The 12,012-nt window shown below is 38.9% G+C and overlaps 1 protein-coding gene across 1 annotated transcript in view; it reads right to left on the reverse strand.

The window, feature by feature from the left end:
- The window catches only part of CHRDL1 (chordin like 1), a 113,259-nt gene that overhangs the window by 19,484 nt on the left and 81,763 nt on the right, over positions 1-12,012 (reverse strand). Inside the window, exons 5-7 of the mRNA XM_063432149.1 lie at positions 9,729-9,796; positions 9,129-9,306; positions 6,970-7,164 (exon numbers count right to left, since the gene is read on the reverse strand). Of these exons, the coding sequence (XP_063288219.1) occupies positions 6,970-7,164; positions 9,129-9,306; positions 9,729-9,796 (441 nt within the window). The remainder of the gene's footprint in view (positions 1-6,969; positions 7,165-9,128; positions 9,307-9,728; positions 9,797-12,012) is intronic.

Here is a 12,012-nt window from a genome sequence, read left to right on the forward strand (position 1 = left end):
TTGGGGCAATTATGTTCCCCAGACTTCATAATTTTATTTAAAGCCCCACTTTGGTTACATGGTGTGCTCGCTGTTTTGCAGAAATTCCCCCACACGCAGCATGGACAGCAGCGAACAGAATCACGCTCCGCAATGTGGAGGTTTCCGGTTTAGCAAACTTTTTGGTTTTCTGAAAATTTGGTTGAGCTGAACAGACACCTATTCGAGCAGCTTAATAATTTTTTTGATCTGAACAAGTCTAGTGTCATGTGGAGGTGTCTATGTCTAAATCTATGTCAGACGTCATCTCCTTACAACTAACTAAATAATAAATAAATTCCTCAGGCACAGATCCTAAGAGTTTTTGTGAAGTATAACTTTTCAAATTCTAATAAAACCTGTACTGCAGGTCACCTTGTGTTGCTATGAAAGTAACTAAGCAGTTAAGTGTCAAAGAAAAGTTAAAATTTGAATACTCCAAGCACCATAACACTCCAAGCACCATAACCACCAAGGACGCCAGCGGCATAGGGCATAGGGCAAGGGAAGCCAAGTGCACCCAGTGGGACCATAGAGTGACAGTGCCTATACACATTATGGCTTTGCACCCCTTCCCCCCCCCCGAATTTATTCTGCTTCTGCACACACCTCTAATAACCTCTACAGGCCCCTGTAGAGGGTATGGTGTCATGAGTGCCTGGAAACCTTCCAGAGATACTTTTCACTCCATTTAAGAACTGTTTGACAACTGAGTCCCTATGGGAAACTGCATCCGCAACCCATTGTTTAGATTCTTCTGAAAGCATTAGCTTTATCAGGTGCAGCTTAGCTCTGCAAAGACATTGAGCTTCTCCTGCAGTGTGGGCGCCCAGGTGACCCCGATAAATTGGCAACACGTTCTTGAATTATTTAACTGCTTACTCTGGGAGGATGCCAGGTCACTCCTTGTTACCATAGTGATGTTGAGATTATGGTACTTGGAGTGTTTCTTTAAGAAAGCAGAGATGTATCTGTTGTGCCTACTGTCTTTAATAGGGCTCTGCAAAAAGCTTACATTATGACAATTACTCTGTGCATATTTATACAAAAAAAATAACTAACACTGCACGAGTGCGGTGAAAATCAATATATGGATGACTTAGTCACTTAAGTAAGTACAAGTTTATACATAATAGAAATAAGGTGATGGTTATGCTTGTAAAATCTTGTAATCTGGACATAACTTTGTAAATCCAAGCTAACATTACATCAGATGGCTTGGTATGAATATATAAACATGCTATTAATGGTATTCCAGGAATAATCTGTGTCTGTATTTTCCATGACACTAGTGATTAGGTATGGCAATAGTACAACTATATGGTTGCTGGGAGCACTGTTATTTCCTAAGAATATTCTGGTCCAGACAACACAGGAGCCTGGACAGAAATTGAACCTGCTAATTTCTGTGACTTGTAGGTATATCGATATGTAACATTTTAGAGACACACAAACACACACACACACACACACACACTCTCTCGTTACTTGATGAGTCATATGACTAGTCATACACACATACTAGGTGAGTAGCGTTATGATAATGTAATATTTTAGGTAAACCTACCCCTTCGAGTATGCTATGTGTGGTATTTTTCCAGCCCATATAAAGGCAGCAAAGATGGATTGCACTTTTTGAAATAATGCTTTTGGTATGGTTATTGGTAAAGTATGTAATAAATATAGCAGTCTAGGAAGGACATTTGCAAGTTTAAAAAAAAAACACAACAATTTTCCCACTTGATGCCGGTAGTCAAATAATACTTAAAATTACAATTTACGAATATGCATCCTCAATTTAGTTTAAAATTGGTCCTTTGTATATATTCTAAATCCTATACTTTGTATAGGGCTCAGATGTGAAAAGCACTGATTTGACACTGAATGCTGAATGAATATGTTATTATGTTATTAAATATAATAATTATAACCTTATTAATAAAGTGTATTAGTGCAAACCCTCTAGCTAGTGCAAATATTGAATATAACCTATGCAAAAACATTGCAAAACATGCAAAAACTATTTTTGTGCAGCAACCATCAATTACTGGCATCATAACAATTGATATTTCAACCTCCAAATATTATATGGTGCACAAAAATGTATAAGTATTTAATACCCTTGACGAAGGGTGACGCTAATTTTTGTGAGAAACTCCAAACCAGTCTTATTACAGGTATACTGCCACCCCTCTCCAGAGAAAGCTGACCGGATCAAATAATCCTTAGTGGGGATTATACCACTTACGCCTGATTCATAGAGCAGTGTGCTCTGCAAAGTGTGAGTAACATTCCTCTCTCTTTTTTTTTATGTGACCTACATCATATGAAGAGCAGTATCGTACTTTTTATTTTCGTTTTTGGGTTTCCTGGCTCCGATATTGTTGCGAAGTCCATCTGTTATATCCTCATACCATCACTACTAGATATTGCTGTTGTGTGCCAGTACTTTGCTGCGGACCAGACTCTAGGATCCTTGGCGGGGATTACACCACCTATGCTTAATTCATAGAGCGGTGTATCTGCTCTTTAAAGTGTGAGTAATTCTCCTTACATTACTTTTCTGGCTTGGTCCATACAGAGAGCACTATTGTTTTCTCTTTATTATTATCCCAAGGTTCCCTGGACTTTAGTTTGCTGCAGTATAACAATCCCATATCTCCAGATCTAAGGATCCCACTGTGCTGCTATACTCAAGGAAATAATTTTTCTCTATATATTTGCCACCTTATTATAGGCACGCCATCTTTTATACTTGGAACTCTTTTGAGTTATCCTTTGTTTTTTGTTGTTATAATCTGATTTGTAGGGATATTATCATGCCTTATTGTGAATTTACCTGTTGTTAGTATTATCTTCTTTTTTTTTTTGTCTTTTGGCGCATCCTGATAAATTGCAGCTATGCCTTCTCTTTCTGCTTATAAAATTGCAGATAACTTCATTAACATGACACTAAGACATTATTGTATTACTTTGCAAATGTTCTAGTCTGCTGTTGTTAGATAACTCTTAGAGGAACTATGCTGGAGGGAGCTAATGGTATATTATGTAAATTGTCAGTTGTCGGTGAAAGGAAAAACAATCTTTATTGAAATAAGCCAAATTTTCTCAGAATGACCCCATGTAAAATGTCAATACAGTGATTTTGGTATCCAGCATCAAACAGACAAGCTTAAAGGGAAACTCTACTGCACAAATGAGTCTAACCTTATTTTAAGTGTACCATTACATATTGATGCTGGGGATGCGCCAGGTCAAATACACCATATGAAACATCTCACAAGGATTTACTAGAAAACTAGTTTGTGCATCCAACCAACTTATGTTGCAATCCATATTTAATTATTTATTTTTATCATCAGTTCTTTATTAACTGAAGGTTTAAAGGGGAATTATCGCTTTACAGGATTTTTAATATGAAGGAGACTTATCTAAGTGTTCTTTTCTAAAAAGTGGTGCTTGCTGGTTCCATTAGTTTTCATGGTGACTGCCCCATTTTCAGTATTCAGTCATGTGAGAAAAAGGTTAAAGGACCTTATTTGTTTTCCTGGCACTATAGTGCCCTGAGGGTGCCCCCACCCTCAGGATCCCCCTCCCGCCGGGCTGGATGGAGAGGAAGGGGTTAAATTTACCTCTTTTTCCAGCGCCGGGCGGGAAACTCTCCTCCTCCTCTCCTCCTCCTTCTTGTCGTCATCGGCTGAATGCGCATGCGTGGCAAGAGCCGTGCGCGCATTCAGCCAGTCCATAGTAAAGCATTGTCAATGCTTTCCTATGGACACTGGTGTCTTCTCACTGTGAAAATCACAGTGAGAAGCGCGGAAGCGCCTCTAGCAGCTGTCAATGAGACAGCCACTAGAGGCTGGATTAACACTATTATAAACATAGCAGTTTCTCTGAAACTGCTATGTTTATAGAAGAAAGGGTTAAACCTAGATGGACCTGGCACCCAGACCACTTCATTAAGCTGAAGTGGTCTGGGTGCCTACAGTGGTCCTTTAACAGATTATAGGTGATTTTCAACGTTTTATTCAATGGTGTAGTTTCTATAAAAGTGACAGTTCTACAGGTATAGATTTTTACCGGACATTGAACTGTTTTAATCATTGCAAAACATTTGAACAATTATGGATATAAAACCAGGCCATGATACAAAAAAGTCATCTGGGTCATCTTAAATTATTATAATACTTGATTATTTTTTTCATATTTTTTTTGTGGATGGTTAATACAAAATAATCCTTGCATTTCTTCTTTGTGTTAACCAATGGAAGGTTAATTCTAATATCTAATACTCTTTCACTAAAGTAGCATTTCATCTTTCTACCTGTAAGTTCGAATTTAAATCATATAGGTCAGTTTGAGATTGGTTCTTATGGTTTTCTTGGTGTGAGAGGGAGGAGAGCTGTTGTTTGGAACTTAGATAACTTGTAGATTCCATTGTAGACATATAGACTGAATGTTGGCATAGGTAATATATAGACATGATTGTTTTATCTGTGTCCTGGAGCTGAACAAGGATATCCTCATCTGACTTGTGGGAAAGTCATCAAGAATTTGACATTCTCACTAGCCAAGAGAAACTGCTGTTTATCCACTAAATGAAATCAGAACATACAGCATTTCTACAGAGCCAGAAAAAAACTGCAAAAATAAAACAGCCCGTCTAGCAAAAAGAAATTGGATTTTTTTTTTTTTATGTAAAGAAAATGTGAACAAATTATTGTGTACCCATACACGATACTAACATTCATTGACCTTCTGTAGCAAGGACAAAATTTACATATTAAGAATTCACTTAAAAAAAAAATAAAAAAAAATATATAGTTCTTGATGCTTTGAATAGCAATAGCAAAAGCAATCTAGCCGAGGTTCCACAGACTGACAGAATGGAAGGTTTGAAGAAAATGTAGGATATATACACTGCTAATTTAGCAGGAAAATATCCAGAATAAGCCTGTACAGTTTAAAGAGAAAATTGAAAATTTATATGGGCCAAGTCGATTTTACCTGCTGTAAAAATCTACGTTTCTCATATAAATCCACCTTTTATATGTCTGTAATGTATGTAACTAAAAAGCCTTGAGGATTGTGTAACAAGCACTTTTCCAATTGACCACAAATTCCTTTAAAAATATTTTTTTTTACAAAATATGACATTTGGAAAACACTGGTATACGTGAGGACCTTCTGCATTATACTTTGTGTGTCTGGGTTTGATATCCAATTGCTGGGATTTCAGACATGACTCCTCTTTATATTTCTGGTAGTATTTGGTTCTTATTTCTATCTATCTAGTCACCCAGACCACTTCAGCTCAATGAAGTGGTCTGGGTGCCAGGTCCCTCTAGGGTTAACCTGCCCAGGGACGTTTTAGCCACAAGGCAAACAAAGCATTTGCCTTGGGCGTCATTTTCAAGGGGGCGGTAAAAAAAGCCTCCCCAAAATGCCCAGGGCAAATGTCTTGTTAGCCTTGCAGCTAACTGACTCACTCTGCGGGCGGCGTGCCCTGCCCAGCAGCCAGCCCATCAGCCCGACCGGCAGCCCCAGGAAGAGGGAGAGCCCCCCCCAGCATTCCTAAAGGTAAGGAGACTGGGGGGGTTAAATAAAAAAAAAAAAAGTGAGTGCTAATGTGAGTGTCACATTCTGCTCTGTTCTGTGGAGATGTCTGGCAATGGCTTCTGGTATCCAGTACTCTTTTTACAATTCTTGTTTAGTTTTTCTTTGTTTTTTGGTTTTCTATTCTATGTCTGGTTTTCTTTATGCTGGGATTTCTGGGTTCATTCCTAGAGTCCGTCCCTGGATTTCCCAGTCTCTTGGATTCATTTAAATGTTTGTTTTATGTTGCCACACCCGTTTGTTTTCCATCATTCCCCTTGTTTCAGAGTTCCTGCAGGCAGCTCCTCAAGGCTTCTGCCCTTTCTTGCAGGTAAGTGCTATATATGTATTCTTTGGTTGTTTTAGCATACATTAGGCAGTGTAGGACCTGCCAGATATGGGGTACATTGGCGTTGTTGGCAGGCTTATGCAATGTATGATCATATAGTGTGACTAAATCCCCATGATTTCCATATGTAGTACTTAAGGAGGAGCTACCTTTTTTCAAGCTTGGCATTGCCCCCAATGTGCAAGTACCTCGCTGACGTGTGCCCCTGGCAGCTGAAAAAAGCTGAACACGGTGCAGTGGACCAAGATGGCGCCGTCAGCAAGGTACTAGTTCAGGTACGTAAATCTCACTTTTCCCTGCCAGTGATGTCACTGTTGGGGGGGGGTCCTTACAAATTATGCAAAGACCCTAGACTGCAACAGAACCCCATCAATATAAGAGGATAGTAGAGAGATTAAGGAGGATTTTGGCAAAACAATTTTTTTTTACTTTCTCCATAATTTTATCCATGAAGGTGCAATTGTCAGAATTGGTTCCAAAGAACAAATATACATGGCCAATGTTTTGGCGAAAGACGACAAAACATAATTATTAAGGATACAATGGTAAAAAAGAACTTATACATCTAGCATCCAAACACCTATTTCACAGACACTTCCTCCCAGTTTAGAATTTATATGGTCCCCATCTTGCTTTAATGACGCTATTAAATGTTTGAGTGCATTTTGATGTTTTTAACTTATGCCAATATTACTCTATGTGGATTTTTGTTCCTTTTAAGGAGCTCCTATTCGCTGTATAAGAATTACTCTGAGAGCTATAGACAATAATTCTACAATATTCTATGCTTTACTTTTCTAACTTGCAACTCATTGTTTGGATTGTATAAATGCATGGCAACACCTTATAAAAAGTTTTATGTCAATAATGCTGGCCTAGGATGGTGTGAGAATATCGTGGAACTCTGGTTACAAAAGTATGTTTCTAAGACCCACGCAGATAAAAGTGTAAATAAGTGATTACATCTGCAACTGAGACATTTGACAAATCTATGGAAAATGACGTACCTGGGCAAAGTTTGCAACATCTCCCGTCAATTTTCTGAGGGTATTTGCAAGTGTAATGCTCTGGACAACTAATTTTCTTGCACTCCTGTTTAGTAAAGTTGCAGGTACACAACACACATTCCACTACTCCAAAGGCTCGCAAGGTCGGGTGCCAAGTCTCTCCGTGGGAGTATGTTTTTCCGTTAGAGACACATACTGCAAGAGAACATTGCAAACCTAAACTGATTTTGGAACATTAATGACAGTTGCTTGGGTTAAGTTTCAAGAATAAAAAATAATAAAAAGACATGGATTTGAAACAAAGAAAGTGTTGTATAACTGAAATAAATAATAGAGAGAGAGAGTAACAATGATTTTGGAAAGTAAGGAAAAATTAAATCCAATGATCCAAGAGGGGGAGGGAGGAGGGTAACAAGTATTTAAAGGAACACTATAGTCACCTAAATTACTTTAGCTAAATAAAGCAGTTTTAGTGTATAGATCATTCCCCGGCAATTTCACTGCTCAATTCACTGTCATTTAGGAGTTAAATCACTTTGTTTCTGTTTATGCAGCCCTAGCCACACCTCCCTTGGCTATGATTGACAGAGCCTGCATGAAAAAAAAAAAACTGGTTTCACTTTCAAACAGATGTAATTTACCTTAAATAATTGTATCTCAATCTCTAAATTGAACTTTAATCACATACAGGAGGCTCTTGCAGGGTCTAGCAAGCTGTTAACATAGCAGGGGATAAAAAAATCTTAATTAAACAGAACGTGCAATAAAAGCCTAAATAGGGCTCTCTTTACTGGAAGTGTTTATGGAAGGCTGTGCAAGTCACATGCAGGGAGGTGTGACTAGGGCTCATAAACAAAGGGATTTAACTCCTAAATGGCAGAGGATTGAGCAGTGAGGCTGCAGGGGCATGTTCTATACACCAAAACTGCTTCATTAAGCTAAAGTTGTTCAGGTTACTATAGTGTCCCTTTAACCCCTTAACCCCTTAAGGACACATGACATGTGTGACATGTCATGATTCCCTTTTATTCCAGAAGTTTGGTCCTTAAGGGGTTAAGGACACATGACATGTGTGACATGTCATGATTCCCTTTTATTCCAGGAGTTTGGTCCTTAAGGGGTTAAGGTTACATTTAGCACATTGAATATTGTTCTTATGTTACTGACGAGACTGGAGTCACCTAAACAAATTTGCAGTACAAATTGCTTGGAGGCAGTCAGCCCTACACTCATTGGCTACAACTGCCACTCCTTAAACCAACCAATCAATATGGACTTTAGAAATTAAAAATAGGAAACTCTGCTCTGGTTTTAACTTCACTGAAGTCACCGCTGAAATTGGAACTTCTACAGAATTGGTATTGCTATAACTAAATTCAGCGATATAATTATTTGTGTAGCACAAGTCAAAAGAGAAATACCTAATAAAATCACATGTGATAAAAAGTGTTATAACAAACATTTTTACTATTTTATACATGATGTAGCTATATGGATAATTATGATCTATCTATTTTGATGTAGCTATATGGATAATTATTATGGATAATTATTTTCCAGGAATTTGTATAACCTATCTATAGTAATATTTATACGCAGGAAGTTTGGTATATGGTGCAAACACATTGCACCTTTTCACTTGAAACATGCACATAATCCTCGCTTTTTCATTCCTAATTTCAAACTGGAGAGACCTCATCTAGCCATATTTACATAGAAACTCAGAATCCAATACCTACATCATTGGGGATTCATGCATAGGAAAAATGAATAGGTTTCTGTATTTTGTTCCTTTGCTGTAAACCCTGAACCCATTGGGCAATGGTGACTACTATTAGTGGAGTTCTAGTACTATTAGTGGAATATATATAAATCATAAGCAATCTCAGCACCCAACCTAACTCTAATGCAATATTTGGTTTACCTAGGTGCTATCCACGTGCACAACATAAACAAGTAAGCAAAGGATGAGTGTTAAAGTTTATTATGCCATAGGCATTATATCAAGGGTACTGGTCAACGTTTCGATCCTCATCGGTTCTTGATAAACACCCACTGGGGGTCAAAACGTTTTCACCCTTAACAGACCTGTTAGTGCATGTATACTTTAATAGGTCGCTGGTTGTTAAGACTTCATGTACAAGACCTGTGAGATATACCTCTACCATGCTTGTGGCTGTTGTTCATGACTATCTGCACAATGGTTCCAGATGCTTGCTGTGGATCAGAGAGGGCTCCTCGGTTAGTTCTTGTGCTTTGAAATTTGGGCAAGTTTCCCATATGTCTGCCAGAACCAGCACTGGAGGAGTGGTCATGAGAGCGTTGATAAGAATGTCTCTGTACCAAACATGAAATACATATTAAAATATTTGCAAGTTTATTTAATAATGTGAACTTAATGTGAAGTTCATATTTAAGGCCAGATTATCCAAACTGAAAGCATAGCTGGCTTAACGTTTCCAGTTTGGCTATTATGACCTTAAATTTGAAATTCACTTTGAATTCTCACTTTAGTGAATAAGCCTGTACGAAATTAGTCCCCCTAACATGCAGCATTTAGTCCCCTCTAACATACATGTGAACGCTGTCTGTAATAAATGATGCATCCATCAGTGCAGGATGTTCATTGACATGGTAAACCTGGGAGTGATTCAGTACAGAATGGATAGGCATATGTTTTTCCATTGACAGAAGAACCTTAGGAAATGAGCATGTTTAATGCTAGATGACTTTATAGAAATTATCTATTGTACACTTACTGCTTCTCTGTTGGCTGGCTGTCGCAATGTGTCTGGTTCATGGTGTTCCCAGGATATAACACTATCTCCTAAACAGAAAGGGACATGTTGTCTCAATATACACGACACAATAAAAGGTGAGACGCTGGGCATAATGAGTAGACAGGAGTCAGAGCCGGATTAAGGTTTCCCAGGGCCCTAGGCAGGGTGCCAGATTGGAGCCTCTTTTTAGAGCCCTGTTCTTTGTTTCTGGGCTTGGTGAAGTGAGGAGGCACAGGGCTGAGGAGCTCAAGGAGGGGTCCCTCACACCATTACACATTAGGTGGCCGTCTAGGGCCGCCTAATATCACCCCCATACTCCTTCCAATCACACATTAACCCCCCATATTCCTGCCACTATACATTAAATCCCCTCCTCCTTACTCCTTCCCGTCACACAGTAACCCCCCCATATTCCTGCCAGTACACATTCAATCCCACCCTCCATACGCCTTCCCATCACACATTAACCCCCCATATTCCTGCCAATACACATTAAACCCCCCTCCATACTCATGGTAGATAGACAGTGCCTAGGCTGTAACAGGGAATTCTGTTTTATGTGGTGTCTAACCTATAACAGGGAGTTTTGCGGCCACATAAAGAGCAGCACCTCTGCAGTCAGTAGACACCTCACCTGGTATCGGTTACGGTTATCTGCAGCATTTCACATGAAGCATTGCACATACTAAGATATTAAAGCTAGCTGCCAGAGGTGTAACTCCACCTCTGGCAGCGGCATTAGCCAAGTAATGTCGATTCATTGTGTGTATATATTCAATCGAGAAAATTACTATATTATAATAGGGGAGATCTAACAATAAATGAAACAATTACAAAATGATACAGGAACAATAAGTTGATGAGGACCCTGTTTGAAAGAGCTAGCAATCTAGAGCAGGGGTAATCAACCTTTTTATACCTACTGTCCACTAATTCATCTTTCTTGATTTCCTTACCGCCCACCAGTTTTCAAATTTTTTTTTTAGCACAAGTGTGGAATAGAAAGGAGGGTGTTTAAAAAAAAAAATGTACTCAAATGTATCTTTTTATTTCTACATGTTTATAATGTTTTTAACTTTATAAAGTTTAATGAGACAACAATAAAGTAAATTGAAATTACCTTTAATTAGTGGCTGATGCTGCAAGACTAAATATTTCTCTGTTCGCTCATAATATGATTTCTCATCCATGCATCAGCTCCCCTCCTCACTCCCCCCTCCCTTTTTTCTCCTTTATTTTCTCCATTACCTTTATTCGTTTATTTTACCTTCCTTATAGCAATGCACAGCAGGAAGGCTGAGCTAGGTAGCCCACTTATTATTATTATTAGCCAACAACAATTCTCTCCTTCTCCTTCCTATATTTTTTTATTTTTCTTATTTCTCCTTTTTTACAAGTACTCTGCTCCTTCTTTCTCCCTTTTTACAAGTACTCTGCTCCTTCTTTCTCATATTCTACAAGTACTCTGCTCCTTATTTCTCCTTTTTTACAAGTACTTTGCTCTTCTTTCTCATATTCTACAAGTAATCTGCTTCTTCTTTCTTCTATTTTACAAGTACTCTGCTCATTCTTTCTCCTTTTTACAAGTACTCTGCTCCTTCTTTCACCTATTCTACAAGTACTCTGCTCCTTCATTCTTTACAAGTACGCTGCTCCTTCTTTCTCCTATTCTACAAATACTCTGCTCCTTCTTTACAAGTACTCTTCCCCTTCTTCCTCCTATTTAACAAGAACTCTGCTCCTTCCTTCTCCTATTCTGCAAGTACTCTGCTCCTTCTTTCTCCTATTTTACTAGTACTCCACTCACTGCTATCATGTATCCCCTTACTCCAACTCCTCCCCTTCCTCTACCCGCGTGTTACACTCGATCGCATTTGCACGCCCGCACTTCCTGCTAACCACTGGTGCAGGCGGCCGGATGAGGCACCCGCCTGGAGCTCAGCAAGCCGCCCGCCTTCCTGCACGTCTGCCCAAACAGCCTGGCCAGCAATCCCACTGGATCCCAGGTAAAAGGGTAGGGGGGCTGGGTGGATTTAAATAAAAATAAACTAAAATAAAAATAATCTGTGAATGGGGTGGGGGGAATGTGTGTGTGTATGTCTGTCTGTCAGTGTTTGTGTCTGTCTGTGTATATCTGTCAGTGTGTGTATGTGAGTGAATGTGTGTATGTATGTCTGTGTGTGTCTGTGAGTGAGTGAGTGTATGTCTGTCAGTGTGTGTCTGAGTGATTGTGTGTGTCTGTGAGTGAGTGTGTCTGTGAATG

Source organism: Pelobates fuscus, chromosome 9, assembly GCF_036172605.1.
Source record: "Pelobates fuscus isolate aPelFus1 chromosome 9, aPelFus1.pri, whole genome shotgun sequence".
Taxonomy (NCBI): Eukaryota; Metazoa; Chordata; class Amphibia; order Anura; family Pelobatidae; genus Pelobates; species Pelobates fuscus.